General features: G+C 38.4%; 1 protein-coding gene across 7 annotated transcripts in view; it reads left to right on the top strand.

Moving 5' to 3' along the window:
• The first annotated feature begins 129 nt into the window (after window positions 1-129).
• The window catches only part of shroom2a (shroom family member 2a), a 46,002-nt gene continuing 26,863 nt past the window's right edge, over window positions 130-19,268 (top strand). For 3 of the 7 annotated variants that reach the window (XM_008407578.1, XM_017304511.1, XM_008407577.2), the window contains exons 1-3: window positions 131-481; window positions 1,960-2,161; window positions 14,418-14,566. In XM_008407578.1, coding sequence (XP_008405800.1) covers window positions 1,964-2,161; window positions 14,418-14,566 — 347 coding nt within the window. In that variant the 5' untranslated portion in view covers window positions 131-481; window positions 1,960-1,963. Of the gene's footprint in view, window positions 482-1,959; window positions 2,162-14,417; window positions 14,567-15,341; window positions 15,400-19,268 lie in introns of those variants that run through there. The other 4 variants (XM_008407579.1, XM_008407576.2, XM_008407575.1 and 1 more) reach the window with 3 other exon arrangements.

Genomic DNA, 19,268 nt, shown 5'->3' with positions numbered 1-19,268 from the left:
AAAGCGATCCTATTGATGGTCAGTGGTTTGTGTTGTTGCGTCTGATGTCCAGTAGGGGGTGTTTCACCCCAATCCTCGCCAGAGGTCCACCTGTAGCTATCCAGTGGCTGGTGTTAACTAACTAACTAACGGTAGATGGCACGCGTGTGCCGCTCGTGCCACACCGGTTATCCCTGTTGTCCATGGATGAGAGCTAGGTTTAGCTTAGCTCATTTAAACTCTTAGAAGTGTGTCAGCGTTTCTTTGTGGGACTGTATGTATGAAGCAGGAGACGGACTGAACTGTCGCGGTCCGAACTGGACACATTCTCGACTGGAAGTACCGCCTGGCGTCTAATTAAGAAGACCAAGGAGTCGTTTGGTCACAGAAACTGTTGGGAGAAGATGAAGTATGCGTAAAGAGGTAAAGCTGGGATATAGCTGCCTGCCACCCGACGAAGCTCTCCTGTTCACCCCGGTTTATCCATAAGTTGAATTTCCAGGTAAGTCCAGTCGTACCGCTGCGAGAGTTTGGGAATAATATTTTTCGCAAACACAGCCTGCGAAAAGGGAAGTTTACCTTTTGGCAGAGCTTGTTCTTTTTTCTATAAGGCTTTCTTTGGTAAACAAGTAGGTCTGTGTAACTTTATTTATTCGTCTAGCCGAGCGTGTTTTTTTTTTTTTTTTCATTGTCAGTCGACGACAGTGATAATGTGTTTAATTCTCTCTCATGTAAGAGCATTAAGTTTAATTCAGAGCGTCTGGACTATGACAGCAGCTCTGTACTTACTGCCACACATTTACATCCGTCCTGCACAACTGCGTTTTATACATAAAAATAGCAACAAAAAAAAATCATCCCCCTCAACAAGGGAAGTTACTATTTAATTAGAGTATTCGTGCTCTTTTCAGATTAAGAGCTCTATAACTTAATGCAAATAAAAAAATACTCAGCTATGCTCAACTTTCTGTATTTTTAAAAATTTATCTAACTTAAATTTGTTAAAAGTATTTTAACGCTTTGCTTAAAACTATTGTAATGTATTACTTTGTAGTTACCTTTAATTATTCCAAGGGGTTAGTTTTACTGTTGTTTTCAGGATCCTAAGAATACAATGCAAATTAGTTTATCTCTTAAACTGACTGTACAATATAGCAACATTCTATTTTATATGAATGAGTTGTTACAATTGTTGTCAGAAGTTAACAAATGTATTTCCCTTTCAGTTTTCAATGCCCACTTTGCCATAATAACTCACTGTTTAACCCAATAGTGACATCAGTTTTCCATTGTTTGTCACAGATAGGGGTTTATGGTTGCATTATGGAAACAATCACCAAGAAACCTCTGCTTTAGATGCAGTTCAGTACACAGCTTGATTTCTAACCGAATTAAAACCGTATAGCATACTGGAACATAATGACATGTTTTGATGTTATTTGAAAACTTCAGTTAAATGGCATTTTTGTCCATAACAGAGACTTGCCAATGCCCAGCTTTTATCCATTTACTGTGTGGGCATAGGAATAACAAAAACAAAATCTTGCCTAAAGCAGTCATTGCAAATTGGGAAATAATGGAGGAGAAGATGGAAGTGCAACATGTGTATATAAAGAAAGCGTGATTTATATAGGCAATTACAGACACAATGCTTGAGATTTTTTATCGGTTTATCTAAAATGATTGCGGCGACTCTTGTGTTTTATTGTCAACATCTTGACGTCGAGTGAAACTCTTCAAAATTTGTAGCTGGTTTTAATCAACATAACACCGAAGCTGAGGCACAACAGTAAACAGAAACCGGAGACTGGGTCAGAAAATAAACCTCTTAAACCCCGTTCCTTTGGTAAACATCAGTTTGTAGTATTTGTACTAGAACCGCTTTGAGTTATGTGATCTGTGTCTGCTTAGTGGACATGTTTTAATGTTCTTGTTTTTTTCTCCCTTTTTCCTTTTTTTGTTGTTGTTTTTGGTAAACAGTATAATGGACGCCGAGGGAGCCACTCGTTATCCGGAAGCAGAAAGTTTTTGGCATGCGTCGCAGAAATCTGCAGATTTGGATCAAAGGACGAGAGATGCGGAGAGCTGGAGGCCGGTGCATGTGTTTCTGTCGGGAGGCGCACCGTGGGGGTTTACGCTCAGAGGAGGGCTGGAGCATCGGGAGCCTCTGCTCATAACAAAGGTAAATCCCAACAACACACACACACACACACACCATGCCTTATACATTTCAGAGCGAATTAAAGTTAAAGCTTATTGTCATATGTGGTACTTTGCAAAAGTAGCCAATTGCTATGAGATTGTTTTTTTAAATTTTGTCACACTGCAACTACAAACTGCAATGTGTTTCAACTGGATTTTACGTAATAGACCAACTCAAAGTAGCGCATAGTTATGAAGTGTTAAGTTGATAGTATTGTCAGGAGTTCCTCTAGGTCTTGCTCCAACATTATATTATATTGTGTTGGTCTAAAGTAATAAGTACTCCGCAGTTTTATAAAAGTAGCTTGTGGAAAACTAAGTTTGCGCTTCACCCCAAACACACCATCTCCAAGAGAAACACGGTGGTGGAAGCATCATGCTTTGGAGTACAGTTTCTTCACCAGCGATGGGGAAACCGGTCAGATTTGGTGGGAAGGTGGGCAGAGCTAAAAACAAGACAATTATGGACGAAAATCTGTGAGAGGCTACAAAGGGTTTGAGACTTTGTCTGGTATCTGTGGGTGATGTCGGGATAGTCAAAGCCAGACTTAAACTGTGGCAATGCTTGAAAATCAATGTTTAAACATCCTCCATCCAAAGTAGTTATGCTTTAAAGAAAGTGAGCTAAAGGTTTGTCCTTTAGTTGTACAAATCTTGTAGAGACACACTGCAAAAGACTTAAAATCAGAGCTGGGTAGTAACTAGTTATAGCTACCCTGTTTGTTTGCTATATTTACTAGAGTATCTTATTTTGGAGAGAAAAATACTTTTTGTAGTGTTACTGCACCATAGTTGGGTAAAATTCCTGGATAGTTTACTCACTGCAGGTAACCTCCCCAATGGAGAACAAACATATTTTAAAGAAAAATGCACAAGACGCAGACAGCTGCAGTTTGCGTCAGAGTGAGACTTCTTGCTTGTGCACAAGCTTCATTTTTCTAAGGTTATTTTGTTTCTGCTATATGATCAACACTGTGTTTTGTATTGAAATAAAACCTGATTGGAAAAATGTTTCTTCTTCTTTGAATTTTGTTGTATTTGTTATCTGTACAATGACATCATTGTAAAAAGATCTAATCAGATTTTATGACCAGCTACTGAGTACTCCAGTAGTCTTTATACAGAATACGTTTTTAGTCTGGGAAGTAATGAGTGAAGGTATGTGGGGGTGGGAGAGGTGTTTCTGAATACCAAATCAGGCAATATTTTTCAAGTTTCTGTTTGTAAAATATAGAAAACTATCATTTTTTTTCTGCTTTAGCAATGTATTACTTTGTATTGCTCCATCACATAAAATCCTAAAGGAGTAGGGATGCTTTTGCAAGACACTTTTGTTGCAAAACTCTGAATGTTCTGATTTCTTTACAGCTGACTGTATTCGACAAGCAGAGTTTTTTCCCCATGTCACACATGGGCAGCAAACAAAAATGTGAAAGTGCACGGCAGAGATGAGGATGACTAATTTTAATATGACGAACACAGAGCTCTCTAGTGGGATCTCTGACATGAACCAGTTGTTTATAACTGTAGGAGTGAAGTATAATGTCAGCCTGTAACCTGTAGGTCACACCTCATCAACTAACACGGCAGTTATGCTTATGCAGAAGTCCAGACATTTTTGTAATGAAAAAGAAAACACAAAGAGAAAAATAATCATGGTTTTGAACTTTTGAATTTAAAAGCTGAACATCGTGATCTCACCATGTCTTTTTAATTCATTCATGCATTTGGACGTCTTTGTTGGAGTAGGCCTGAATGACTCTTGTCATGTGTGATTTGTGGAAGAAAAGCTCATAAACATAAAGCGAAGCAGAGGCTGCAGTTTGTCACTGCTGTATGTCGTCACCTTGTTAAATCGCTGTGTTTGGTTGCAGAATGTGCGCAGCGCCGGTGAGAGGGAGACTTCCTCAGAAATCTCATGTGGCCTCACTTCTCTGCTGCGTGTGTAATGATTTACTACGAAAGACCTTGCTTGTTAATTTGACACAGTAAAATACCAGCAACTGTTAGTGAGGAGCTTCTGGTTCTCTTGAGGTTTTTTTTTTTTTTTGCCATATCTGCATTGCTGCAAAGGGGTCCAAAGTTCACTACAGATGAGTAAAACTCCAGCATATGTACACGCAGATTTTTACAGTCTGGTTTGTGTTGGTCTTTTGCAGCATGATTAAATGTGTTTTTAAGTTTTAACTTTTTAACTTTTTGCAGGTTTAAAAGTATAAGTGGAGGCAGGTATCAGTGAAAGGTGGATGTCAATTATTGACTGCAGCTTAGTGGTTGAATTCAGACTCAAAGTAATTGTTAATGTTTGCTCTCTGAGCAAAACAACTAAGCTCCGAGAGCTGACAGAAGGCAACCGTTTTGCATCAGATGATAAGGTTTGGTTTTTTCCACGTTCTTATGCAGATCTTGTAAAAGTATTCACATCCTTTCTGATTTCTTTGCTGTATAAGTAGAGAATCACCGATTGGATATTAATATTTGTATCAGTCCTGATATTGGAAAAAAATTGTAGATCAGGTATCGCTAATAAGGTGTCAGTTATATTAGGGCATGTCTATTTAGGCCCTGTTTACATGACAATGATGAAAATGGAATTTTTGTTCCATTTCTGTTAACACATTTACATGAAGACATTTACATAATTACACTCTTTGTTTACACAGTAACGGTACGCATTGAAAAGGTGCCACTAGTTGGCGCTAGGTTCTTTTGAAAGTCAGTGCGCATGTATTTAAAAAAAAAAAACGTTCTACTTGAAAGCACATCGATTCGCGTTTCCCCATCAGATGCCGTTCTCCCAGATATTGGTGGAAAACATGCACCATGTGTGTCTGATTAGGGCGCAGTTGGAAAAAGGTGGGATAACTTTGCTGAAACGCGTTGTTTGAACTTTCACGGTGTCCCTACTTCTTTAGATAAGCACACATGTTTTGTCACCTAGGCGGTGCGGAGCGGTGAAGAGACGCTGGGGGAACCGTATCTGATGGGAAAACACGAATTGTAGTAACACCAGCATTGCCAGTAGTTTCTTCTTCTGTGGATTGTAGGAAGCAGCTATATTTTGCGTCATACTATGCATGAGCTAGGGATTACCTGAAAGAAAAGATAAATTTGTTCTGTTTTCAAAACAACGGACACCGGTTTGTTTCAGAACCATTGCACTCTGGAACCTGTTCTCAAACTGTGCTGTCGTCAGAGAAAACATCCGGTGGTTTCATGTAAATGCACAGTACACAACAGAATTCTTCCATTTTCACCAGAAATTTGTTGTCGTGTAAACGAGGGCCTTAGTCTAGTGTTAGGGTTAGAGTAGGGTAGGGTATGCTTTTTCCTCTGAATGATGTTACGCTTTATTTGTTTTACATATTATTTGAATTTCTAATTATGCTTTCTGAACCATTTGAAAGAAGGTTTGTTCCAGATTATTTTGACAGTTTCCTTATTATTTATTTTACATTGGCTGCTATGCACCTAGTTGCACTGGCTTATCAGATTAAAATTTGTGAAGACGGTCTGTCATATCTAGACTTCGCACACATTTTTTTTGTTGTTGTTTTTGTTAAACACCACAACCTTCCTCTCTGTTACTGTTTTTTGAGTTTTCTGTTGGATGTTTAGCCTTTGTGGCACTTGGTGTAACTTCAGCCTGAGGAGTATAGCTAGCGGTACCAGGAACAGGGAAGGAATCTTGGAGTTTCGTTGGATTTTCTGTGAATTATCAATGGCAGCCAGGAGCCTGTTGGAATGACAGGATGGGATGAATTAAGCGAAGCTTGGCGCTATGCATTCTTTTAGTGTCTCTCAGATAAGAGTTAAAATGAGTTTGATTTAGTATGCTGTCGTGAAATGGATTTGTTTTAAAATGTTTGAGGCCTGTTCTTTTCCTCTTTGATTTATGATGATCTAGAACAGCTAGAGGATGATGTTTTCCCTGTAAGATGTCGGCAAATTTTCCAGCTTTATGTAATTCTAAGTGTTATATTCAGGTAGACTGACTGGATATAACTGAGTAAATAAGGTTTGCAAACATCTTTGCATTTTAGCATATGAACATTCCTTGAATCCACATTTCTGTCTGTTGCATTCCCACTTCTTTGCATATTTTCCAGCTCGATTCAGGGAAATGTAATAACAAAGGTCCAACAGTCTGATGACAGGTTCACCGTATTGGTTAAAAAAATATCCTGGATCTAATTAAAATTCTCCAGATTCCTCTCATAGCTCAGGTTATGCTCAAGGTCCTCGTGGACTTAAAGTTCTTAGTCTCAATAAACCTAAATAATCCTGTTTTACACGAGACATCTGGGCACGCACCTCATACATGTGTTCCCTCTGTGAGGAACAGCCTTTATAAGGGAAAAAGCACTGTTGGCTCATTCTGAACCAGTACCAGACGACGTACTGCAGAAATAACTCTGTTCTTACACGCTGCGATAAATCACCCCCAGGTAAACAGGTTTTACCAATTATTGAAACTTTTGTGTGGCAACATTGTGGGCTAGTTTTGAGTGCCGCAGGCCTGCTCAGCCTCCAGAGAAAAGAGGATTTAAAGAGCACAGTATGTATGCTGATGGCTCAGATAAGATTCAAAATGGATAGCTGTTGTTTTGTGTGTGCGTGTGTGTGTGTGCGTGTGTGTGTGTGTGTCGCTGGAGGCAAGTCCTCATAAAACAGAGTTGTACTGCATGTTAAGAGAGACTTGTACTGCTTAAAGTAAACAGGTTCATTCATTATCAGATACAGTGAAATGGTAGCAAAAATTGGATTAGCTAACATTAGCATGAAGTTCAATAAACTGCTTTGTGAGTTTAATTTAGTTGAATTTTCAAAGTGATTTTAATGATACGTGCACAAAAAAGTTAATATCGATAACCACAAACAGACGTTACTCACCATGGTTACACTAAAATCTGGACGCTAATCAAGGGAAGGTGGGCAATATTGCAAAAATGTCATATGAAATAAACACTGCAGGTAAAGTGCATTCTTGCTACATGAAAGCTGACGTAGTCAGAAACTACACTTTTCATGCAGACGTATGCATGCCTTTCACTCTTAAAAGTTCTGGACAAAGTGCTCATCATGACTTTAGATCGAGGGAAAATACTCTTTTACCCCACAGATGATGTTCACAGTATTTATTAAAGGGGAATGTTCTTGTACTGCTAGTTCAAAAGAACTCTATGCGCTCTTAAAATTATCCCTTTTAAGGATATTATACACTTCTAAAGCTTCCTTGTCTTTTTGTCTATGTAGATTATAGTTAATGTTAGTGACCTTGAGCAAGAACTGCTTCCTGGTAGAGATATATCTAGTTTTGTTTTAAAACGTCTCTCCCTGAATGTGTTTTTCAACCTTGATGGTGTACAAACACACATTTTCTGACCTTCTCTGGTGGGTTGACTTACACCTGATGATGTCACAATGGTAGTCTCTTCTTTGAGCCCTTCGTCCTGGCTCAGAAGAACCCAGACCAACTTAGAAACTCATAGAAGAAGCCCAGTTGGGCTTATCAATCCTGATTCTAACAGACTCAGAATGTCTGTTAGAATCAGACAGTATTATGGCAGTATTATGTAAAATCTACTTTTTTGAGCTTTACATCATGTTATGATGTTCTATCATCAGCAACATACCCATACTGTTACTTTGATTTTTTTTATGCATGTTTGAGTTTGACTCCCCCACTCAGCTGATAAAAACACTTAGTACCTCCTACGAGATATAGTTCCTCCTCAGTGTTGCAGTTTCCAAGCTTCTGTATCACAGAGCAGCCCTCCTCTGCGACTCCACGACTCAGCTCCTTCAGACTAGCCAGCAGCAATTAGCAAACACCTGGTGGAACTGAGCATCTACTGAGCTCATTATAGGAACTACTGCTAAGTGAAACATTAGTAAAGAGGTTAAAGGAGCCATGTTGTGATGACTTCCTGAAGGTGGAGTTTTGGAAAGAGCAGAAGTTTTTTAAAGAGACAATTTCATGGTGTTAAACTAGAAAGTTAATTTCTTTTACGTCATATTTGATAAATACAGTATTTTTTTTAATAATAACTGAAGGTAAAAGTTACTAAAGTTGCTATGTTCCTGGAAAATGCATAATACCGCCCCTCTAAAGAATATACAATTACTGTCAAAACTTAAAAATCAAACATGAACATAAAAATGTTCTCGAGCTTCATTGATATGACACTTAAATAAATGATGGTAATCAAAAACCTTGATGTCCATAGCAAAGTATACATGAAGCTATGAGAGAATCACAAATATTAACCTGGCTGCTTTTATACGCCTAGGAGTGAAAGGCAGTTTTTAGTGTGGAAACATTTTTATTTTTATGAACCACAAATGAGCAGGAAGCTGGTTCAGCAGAGCCCTACCTCAGGCAGGGAAACGCCAAGAAGCAGAAATGGATTTTAATGACGGGTAGAACTGGAACCAAATCACCCCCCAGTGTTCACCGTCATGTTTACCTTTCAAAATATGAATCTTTTTATAGCAATGTAAAACAGTTACCTTTTTTATTATGTAAAGCTTCTTACCAGAGTTGCACTTTTTAAATTAATTTTAAAAAATCAACTGGATGATAGAGAATTACTTTTTTTATTCATTATTGAAAATGTAGTTCTAAAATGAGCTTACAAAGCTCATCTTAAGACTTTGATGAATTTTATTTTTTATTTAACCTTTATATAACCAGGTTAGTCTCTTTGAAATCAAAGATCTCTTTTATAAGGGTAACCTGTGCATGACAGCAGCAGCATAGTTACAATAAAAACAAACATGCCTTGAAATTTGCTCACAGAAACACTCACACACCAACCAAGTAGTCCGGAATCTCCATATTTTTAAAAGTCCTTCAGTGTAACATTTGAGACATGGATCCCGAAACATTGTCTTCTATACTCTTAGGCGTTTTCTCAGAATACAGAAAGGATTAACAGCGAAGGTGTGCGCTGGAATTGGTACAAACTTATTTGTTTGTGTCAGAGTTTGACTGTGACTAACCCAAATCCCTGTTGGATGCTAAGACGAGAAGAGGAAAAATTGTATCTTGTTTTAAATAGTTCTTTCCAGAACTTAAAAACCAAATGCTAACCTCAGAGTTGTGAGAACATATTTATGGAGATCTTTTGGTCTTTGAGACCTTTATGCCCAAGGACAAAAATATTTTCCTGCTCCCCATTTTCAACTGAATGCATTAGCCAGATTACATAAATTTTTTTATAACAGCTTGGATCAAAATGATCTCTGCCAATGTTTGATAATGAAATCTGTTAGAGTCCTTCTTCATTAACACTTCATTTATACCCTTTTGCAATGCATTTTGTGCATCTGGATTGCTGTCTAATTATTCGTACATCTATGTAGTGTTTTTTACCTTCAGCTTTGATCTTGTCAGCTGAACCACTAATGGATTCATAATGGAGTAATGGTGGAGTTATTAAGCCTTACTCTGATCACTTCACCTGTATCAGTGATTATTTGTTTGGATGTTCAATCTTATCTGATTAATTTATTTAAAATAAAAAGCCATAATGAATTGAAACAATGTGGCAATGTAATGTTGTTTTATAGGTGACGGATTATATCTCAAAATGTAGCTAAATCTGTATGTTTAAGTAATTGATATAGTTCCTGTTTAAATTTGGGATTTTAAACAATGACATTTTCCTTGGAACCAGGAAGTTTAATTTATTTAATTACACTTTATTCTGTTAAGAAGAAACACTGAGAGCTTACCGCAACGCAGATACTGGTTTTTCCATCACTTACTTTGGATTACAAAATACTTCCAAGTCATTGTAAGCTTTGTTTCTACATGAACAAAGGATCAAATGATTGTGTAATACGCAGTAAGAAGTCATTCTAGTGACAAACCCACAGAGAATTATCAGCTTGCATTGTTTCATTGCTCCCAGCCTTTTTGTTGCAACCCAGTGTGGGTGTCTGAGAGTTTAAGACGTTACTTCAAATAAGCAATGGGCAGAAGATAACAGAAAAGACTTTGTATTTAGCATTTCTTTCTTAAAACTTGTTTGTCAAAATATTTCCGTATATTTCCGTAGGATGTTTAAAGGAAAATCTCATTTACTTCTACATCTACCCTCCACTCCACCTCATTTGGGTGGTTGCTAAGGTATTCTTCTAAGAAATGGGACACTCCTTCAGGAAATTCATACACAACCTTTCGTCTCTAATTCCTCATTGTGTTCAGATACAACGTAGCGTGCCTGAATGCGCCATGTAAACAGTTAATGGTTGTTGGCAAAGAACAACCACTACCAACATGATGCATCTTAGGCCTGTCAGGATAGCAAAATTTGCTGGATGATAAATGGTCTCAGTAATTATTACTAGAAAAGATTATGTTGTTTTGAGACTGCCTTAAAGTAATGCATTGATAATGACACAAAAATGCAAGTTTGCCCCTTCAATGACCAATAAACTTTAATTTTGTAAAAAAAACACTTGGTACTGGGAGACTTTTTAAATATTAAAAGTCAAACACAAAACCACAAGTAACAAGTAAGATGGAAATAAGTACCACACACAACCAAAACCATTAAAAAAATGGATTATGATGCCTCTGAAAAAATATTAATCATCAAACTCCTGTTAGTTTATCATACAATTAATTGATTTATCGCATCAGACTTAGTCTGGATGTGTCAAATGCAACAGTGTTTTTGTTTCTAACTACATATTTTTTTCTTATCAGAGTTTACGTGTTTAAGTGTTGTTTTTTTTGTTAGTTTTTTTTTTCTTTTTGTTTTTTTTTCCTTGTATTTCAGTAGATTTGTGACTAAATTTGTAATCTTTTAAAGAAAATGTTAGAAAAGCTCTTCCCCTTCACCCACCCACACAACCTCAGGTCACAGGATGTCTGAATCAAAGTGTTGTGTATTATTCCTTTTTTTTTTTTTTTTTAAACATTGTATTCGGATTATCTATTATCATTCTTTAATCTTACTTTCAAGCAAAGATCAACTTTGAAAAGGGAGGCCAGATTTACTTCTTAAATAGCCATGCAAATGCAACACGTAATTATTGACTGTCAAGTTAGTGAACAACTCACTTGAAAGAGCTTAACATCCGCCTTACTGCTTTATATACACAATGCTTGTGAACTAATACAAACCTAATGTCTGAAAGGTTGCGTTTAGGTGATAACCAATAATGTCAGTCAGCTTAGTGACGTGTCAGCTTGCTGCCCAGGACATCTGTCAGTAGAAATGACACATTCCTCACCCTCAGTGGCACCACATCCTTCCCTTCATGACACAAGGCAGCTCCTTTTTGAGGATACGGTTTAGGATACAGCTGCTTTTGGACTGATTACAGCCTGGAGGAAGACTGACAACAAGGGAAATGCTCAGGCCTGTCAGGAGTCCGGAGGAGGGAAAACTGTTTAGAGAAGCAGACACTCTCCAGTTTTAACATTGAATGAACTTGAGCTTCATGTTTTCTTTAAAGAAGCTCCTGCTATTATTTAAAGTGTCTTCTTCCTATTGAGTAATGCTTCCTGTAAAAAGAACAGATTAACAAGTAGCTCTGGGAATGTTGCCGAATCTTTTGTGCATATAATACAGTTTCTAGAAGACTCTTTGCACTGCACTGTTGATATGGCATGATCTATACTTGAGCATAAGTCAGGGCTGTCCGTTTCACACTTATTAAGCTAAAAACTAATATTTATTGTGCCCATTTGCTTAGTCTGCACTGTTCAATTAAACATAACCTCCATCTACTGTGCTAACACAAGCAATACTCTTAAATTTTTTGGAAAAGCTGTGCCACAAAGTATAGTTCTGTACAGGGCAGCAAAATAATGTTTCCTTGCTTTTTCTTTATCTTTATATATTGTGTCTAAGCATACCTGTCAAGACTCCCGTTTTGACCAGGAAACTACAGTTTTTTACCCCCCTTATTATTATTTTCCCATAAATATCCCGTTTTGTGCCCCCCACTCTCGTGTTGGTTGCTCTACCTCCCCACTTTTATGCTAGTGTATACCATCTATCCCCTCCATTATGTCAGTCCCCCCTCCTCTAACAACGGATGGCGGCACTTCCCATATTCTCAAGTCCAAAACTTGACAGGTGTGTGTCTAACCTAACCATAAATGTGTCAGTTGCTCTGTTATTGTAAGCTGCAGTCTTACAATAAGCACAGTGGTAGCTACAAAAATCTGAATGATCCAGGAGGAAGAAAAACTTTTGGTCAATTCTATCAATTTTATTTTATCAGGACAATAACACACACAAAAATAGGAAGCAGTTTAAATCCTACATCAAAATTTATGGGAGTGCTTAGTCTTAATGCGTTGAATTTTTCATCATTTAACATGCTAATGATGAATCAGAGCTGATTGAAGGGAAAACTGGCCAAATCCACCATTTGGCTGGTCAATACTGCTCTAGTTGTACTATTGGTTTCTGGAAAGTAAAAAAAATGTAGGTGACAAGAGATAAGGAAACAAAATAGTGAAAGTAAATTAACTGCTATCTTTTTAGACAACTTAAAGGCTCTCGATTACTAAATGAGTCAACCTTATAGTTAGGCCAGGTGAGAAAGACACCTTTTTCTAGGCCAATAATCAGTTGTTGTTGGCATTTAAATGTGGACAAATGCATTTGTCATGGTTATATTTCCTGTCTTTTTCACATAGATAGTAACTAGTAATTTTTAGACTAAACTTTCATGAAACCTAAACAGATGAGCCTACTTTTGCTTTGAGTGACAGATTTGGATCACCAGATGGACCCAAAAAAATTTATGAAAACATTTATTCTTTAAGCAACTTTCTTACTTTGCCTCTTCACTAATATCTTATGCTTTACTTTGATTATGTCCTCTGCTTCACTGAAATGTATCTCACGGCTTTGTTGAACAGGAATACTTTTCCATCTTGAGTAATCCCAGGTGTTTTGTATCCGTTTTCAGCATTGTAACTATGTGAATGTTTCAGGCTGTTTCTCCACAAAATCCACTACCATATCAGGACGAACTCAGGAATCTTGCCAGCCAGCCTGAAAACTGTTTGTCCAACCTCACTTACCGCTCCCTTATAGAAAAATGAAAAGAACCATGGTTTGATCTCGGCTGCTGGAGGTTTTTCCTTTTTTTTTTTTTTTTTTGCAGTGAGGGTAAAGGCCCAATAAGATATGAGAGTTGGTAAATCTACACATACTTCTCTGGTTGAGTCACAGCACCCTGTTACAGGTTGAGAGAAAAACTGATAATCAGCTGCAGAGCTGAGCTTTTTGTGTGCTAATGTGCCAGCTGCCAGGCAACGTCTCACGGCCTTTCTTTCCACGCCGAGTAGTTGTTGTTTTTTTTCCTCGTCTCAGATCAGGCTTTCTGCGTCAGTGTGAGGACAGCGATGACCTTAACGATCAGCACTTATGACGCTTCAGAAATACCAGGCTGTAGCTGCCATCAGCTTTAAGATGTTCTATCTCAGTTTGTTCAACCTTTGTGTCAGCGTGTCCTCTGAGATATTCCAGCAGCAGAAGTTGTGAGTCCAGTGTGCTGTGCTCTCTTCACTGTACATCCCCTTGTGTTATTTCAGGTGTCTGCCTTCAAACAAACACAACGCTGTTTGTTTTTTCATTATGCCACAGGTTTGGAGTGCAGCTTTTTGAAGAATTTCGCTGCCTTTGATTCTGGTCCTTAGAAGCTCGCACGCCTGCTGCTTATTTTGGGAAACAGCATATTTTGTCTGTTGTTCATCCATAATATGGAAACGCATTTAAAATCACAAGTGAATAAGTTTGTTCACACAGTCAGTCATTAAAAAACATGACGCGCCATTATCCTCCTACTACTTCCTGTTGTCTTCTTTCTTTTCCGCCAGTAGTAACGTCACTTGTGTGACGCGAAAAAAGTGTTTCCATTGCAGTTTTGAGAAATTAACCACCCGAAACACCGCCTCATTCTAGCAACAAAACATTTTATCGAAAAACAAGGATTATTTTGAAATTACCGTGTTTCTATTAAGCAAATTTATTTTTGTAATTCCAGTTTGCACTATTATCTGGTCAATAGAAACAAAGCTATTGCCACTTTTATCGTTGTCACAATAGGACCTCTAAACATCGTGATAAAACTTGTATCGCCCACCCATGCATCCCACATATACACAAGTTTTCTTACTTTGTACTGACGTATTTCAATTCATTGAGTTCCAATGTTGTCGATTTATGTTTAGGTGCATTTTTATGTTTTTGTTCCAGGTGGAGGAAGGCAGCAAGGCAGCAGCTGTGAGTCTCCAGGTGGGAGACGAGCTCGTCAACATCAACGAGGTTCCCCTGAGTGGCTACAGACAGGAGGCGATCTGCCTTGTCAAAGGCTCCCACAAGACCCTCAGTCTAGTGGTGAAAAGGTAGGTGCTCAGTCTCCTCCTGGATCTGCTGCCATCATCACCTAATAAGCATAAAAGTTCACCATGGCAACAGCTCCAAACACACCTAGGCGACGGAGAAGCAGAGATCCTGAGCCCAGCAGCTGCCCATCTGTAATTCAGTCTGTTCGTTCTGGGATCCGCTTCACAGAGCTCATGTTAGCTGGATGTTCCTGTTTAGCCAGGCTTGCTCTCAACTCTGCTTCCTGGTTTGTGGCAGAGTGTAAAAGAAGGAAGAGTGGGTGACATCATGACTGTCCCACGCAGGCAGGTGTTGGGACACACAAGGGGAAGTCATTTTATTATGTGACTCTGAGATTTTTTTATTTTTTTTTAAGTTCAGCACACCCTGTCAGTTCGTTTTGTGCTCTGTGTGATCAGGCAATACAGGTTTGTATAGTTTTGTCTGACACCAGTATCTTAACTAAACGCCTCGCTTGTTTTGCCCAGAAATATTCTAAACCCATACAGAATAGTAAGCTACTATTGTCACTAGAAGACACTTCTCATAGTGTGCTGATTCTTGTGTAATTCTTTAGGTTTGATATGTGGGTTAAACTGATGAATCATTTGTCAACAGAGCAGCCGTCTTAATATTGGCCTTGTGTGCGTGTGAAACACTGGTGGCATTGTCTGTCATTGCCATCCGCATTTCTTTTTGCATTCTATCATATCATAGCGTAATCTCTGAACAAATTCACTCGTACAAGGAAGTCCACTCACCATTTGTCTCTGCAAGGACAAGGCTCGGATTCTCACTTATTGTTTTAGTCTTGAGAGATACGTTGTTTGTAGGATCTGGAAACAAGTATGAGGTATTGTCTATTTCCATCTCTGGTCCTTTATGTTTTAAGAAACACAGTCTAAATTTTACTAAAGAAGGTTTTTAGATTTGCCAGATTGTCTGTAATATTACATTTTAGTTTTAGAAAGTATTTTTAAACCATTTTTAGTTGAGATACACTGATCTTGCTGTCTCTTGCCGATGTCGGATTCCGTTTTTTTTTTTATTGTTCCACCTGACAATTCTGTCAGATCCTAGTTTTTGATTCTAAAGACTACCTTTCATCTGATATTTATTAAACTCAGAGTGTATCTAACTACAGGTGATCTGCTGAGGTGTTTTTCAGGCTGATTACTGTGGGAGTTCTTATCTTAGATATATTGAATCCAAAGGGAAAAGAAATTAACTTTTTCAGTGTTTGACCTTCAAATCAGAGCAGATAAAGAGAAAATTGTTTGATTCTAACTACTGAACAACTGAGTCATATGTGTTTGTAGGCAAGAAGATTAGATTATTCTGATTTGGTAATGATGATGATAATAAAAATACAATGTAATTATAAAACCCTCCTAAATTTGAAAGAAATCTCAAAGTGCCGCATTAAAGGTAAAATGAGACATAATAAGAATCAAGCAAACAATAAAATAGTAATAGTTTTGTTAGTAACCTTTGCTGAATAGAAATGTTCTTTGAAACATTCTTAAGTCTTCAATGGCTCTCTGGCGAGGGTGTTTCAGAGCCGTGGGGCAGCGACGGCAAATGCTCAGTCATCCAACATGTGAACTTTAGTCCCAGTTGGTAGAGTTGGTGAGTGTTTGTATAATGGATCCCAATGAGAAGGATATTATGGTTGTCTAAAGCAGCTGAGGTCCAGGAAGATGAGGAGTGATGGAGAGCCCTGCTAGCAGGTTGTTGGTGACTCTGATCGGAGCCGTTTCTGAACAAAGTGAAGACCAGAAATCAGACTGAAATTTTACAAGCGAATTGACTTGCTTGAGTTGGTCCTTAACTTTTCCAGAACCCTTTACAGCACAAGTGTCAAACTCCAGTCCTGGGGGGCCACTGCCCTGCAACTTTTAGATGTGCCTCTGCTGCAGCACACCTGAATAGAATAAAGTCATTAGCAAGGCTCTGGAGAATTGATCTACACAAGAAGAAGGTAATAAAGTCATTTCATTCCAGCGTTTTGTACCTGTGGCACATCTAAAAACTGCAGGACAGCGGCCCTTGAGAACTGGAGTTTGGCTTTACAGAAAGGATTGGAAATGGGATTTGTCACATCAGACAGGAATTTGAGATTGTTGGCTCCATGGAGATAAAAATCCATACAGAAAGTTAACAGATTTAATCTGTTTCAATTACCTGCATTTCTGCCGTCAGAGATCACAGCTGCATGTCTTGGAATGAAAACATAGATTTTGCAAACAGATAGAGAATCTATGTGAAACCGAGTAGCTCCCCGTACGGGCGGACCTTTAGATAAGTCTCACTATTTTGGCAGTCTAAAATATTCAAGTAGATTACAGGAAAATAAAGATATATTAAAGAAAGGTATTGGTATTTTAGTATTTTGTACTGACTCTGATGGTCCATGAAACTCTTCTAAAGTGGCATTAATCCCCCTTTCTTGGAGGAATGTTACATAATCCCACATCAGCTTTTGAAAGCTATGGCTACTAAAGTTTTAGCTCAGGGTGGTTTGAGTAAATGTTCTGTCTGGCTCTATCAGGGGTCTCAGTCAAGGAATTATTTTTACTCTCGGTGTTACCAAGAAATCTTGGTTAATGACTTTCTAGACAGCAGAGGAATCTTGGTTTTCACATGATTTTTGCCTGACACATTTTTCTTTTGAACCTGTGGGAGGAAATGGATTACCTTCACAATACATTAAGCTGCTGAAAAGCAGAAGGCACGAGTGGGGGATTCTGGATATTTTTACTTTAATATGCTTGTAATTCGTAATGGAGTGAGACATTACCTTTCAAGGACAAGTCTTAATCATATTGTGTTTAGCAGTTTCTGAATCCCACAGGCCTCTCCATTTGCTCAGATTGTCTGTGTTGAGGAATTCCTTTGTTCGGCTCGTCTCAAATAGCATCTCGAGTCAGTCATTTCCCAAGGCCATAATAACAAGTCTGGGTCACATTTAGAATACTGCGAAGTGATAGTGGGTCATTACTGAACCTCAAAGCTTCACTTCAAGTCCAATTTCTCCTACTTGTCATTCAGTTGTGGTCTGCTTGTTTGCTTGTTTGTGTTTGGAAATGTTCTATCCTCTGGCGTTCACATCGCTACCTGTAGTTTTCTTGGAGCCCTGTTGTTTTTTTTTTTGCTCTCCACCTCTACCTGTGCACGTCAAATGTTATTTGTTAAACACCTTCCCATTCAGCTGAAGGATAATGTTGGATGGTTATCGGAAAGCTGTCAGAACCTGCCCCTGTGTACAGGTGTGGTTTCTCTACACACAGCATAAGGGCGGAGCTCGGTTTCTACACTTGTGCTTTTTGCACATGGTGACTCATGCGCTGTGGTTGGTGCAATGTCATTTTTGCAAGGGGACGGGCAGAACTTGTCGCACGTCACATGGAGATCAGATAGGTGTGGCTATATGTGGGAAAGCATCTCACTCTCCCGAACGCCTTTTCAAAACTGCTTTGATCTTTTTGCTGTGTGAAGTTAAGTATCATTTTATAGGGCCTTGCAAACGTAATGATACCTCTTGGACCTTATCACATTTACATATTTACCTTTACAGTCACAAACATTGAGCTATTTTATCAGAATTTTTATTTGATCAACACAAACCAGAGTATAGCTGTGAAGTGGAAGTAAGATCATTTTTAAACTTTTACAAAATACAATCTGTGTGGCATACATGTTTAGACAAAATGAGCCAAAAAGAGAGATTTAACCAACTGTGACGAGTAAAAAAATTACCAAAAATCTCTGAGGGATGGAGTACTCGGGCATGATTACAGAGCCATCAAGTGTTTTGTTATTAATAATCAACAGGGTCGCAAGAAAAAAAAAGACACAAACGCACTGCCAAGAATGTGAGTAGAATCAAGCTACCATTAACCTGTTATCTTCCAGTTCTGTCATATTCCAGAACTGCAACCAGATGTTCAGAGACATGGGCAAGGTAAGAAAACCCGACAACCACTGAATAAGACGCGTCAGCTGAAGCATCTAGACGAGGCCAAGAAATATCTGAAGACAAATTTTTGAAAGGTTTTATCGATAAAATCAGATTGATGGACTCGGTAACGGACACAGAGCTCTACTTTGAGTCAGACACCAGGAAGATGTGGATTGGGTGCTGGTAAAGGGCTACAAAATCAACTGCCAAACTTACTGCCAGTTTTCAGAAGACACTTTCTTCATCAAGAGGTCGAGGAAGAAGTCTGCATCCTTCAAGAAGAATAATCTTTATGCAGGACATAGTCTATCACATGCATCTAAGTATTTCTCTGTGTGGCAAGCCAGCAAAGGCATAAAAGATGAAAAATCTATTAGGGATGTCACAATCTTTTTTTTTTTTACCCCCTAAGTCTGAGTCATTTGATTTTGAGTATCGGCCAATACAGAGTCCCAATCCGATGCATAGGTCTCCAGTGAGTAGAGAAACGGGCTTAAGAAGCAGCCCTGTGGTACACCATTGTTGAGTATGATGGTGGTTAAACCATCATGGCCTGACATAAGATATTAAGATCTGTAGGTCAGAAAGTCCATGATTATTCCAAGATTCCTACCTTGGTGTTTACCTTGGGAATGGGCAATGACTTAAATCCTAAAATATTCAAAACTGAAGCTGTTTTGAATGTTTCATTTACATTCCACTTTACCATTATGTAGCTCTACACTTTGTCACATAAATCCCATTTGAAGCTTTTGCTTGTA

This window comes from Poecilia reticulata, linkage group LG4, assembly GCF_000633615.1.
Source record: "Poecilia reticulata strain Guanapo linkage group LG4, Guppy_female_1.0+MT, whole genome shotgun sequence".
Lineage (NCBI taxonomy): Eukaryota > Metazoa > Chordata > Actinopteri > Cyprinodontiformes > Poeciliidae > Poecilia > Poecilia reticulata.
Note: the sequence above shows the minus strand (reverse complement) of the source record. Positions and strands in the feature narration are given on the sequence as shown.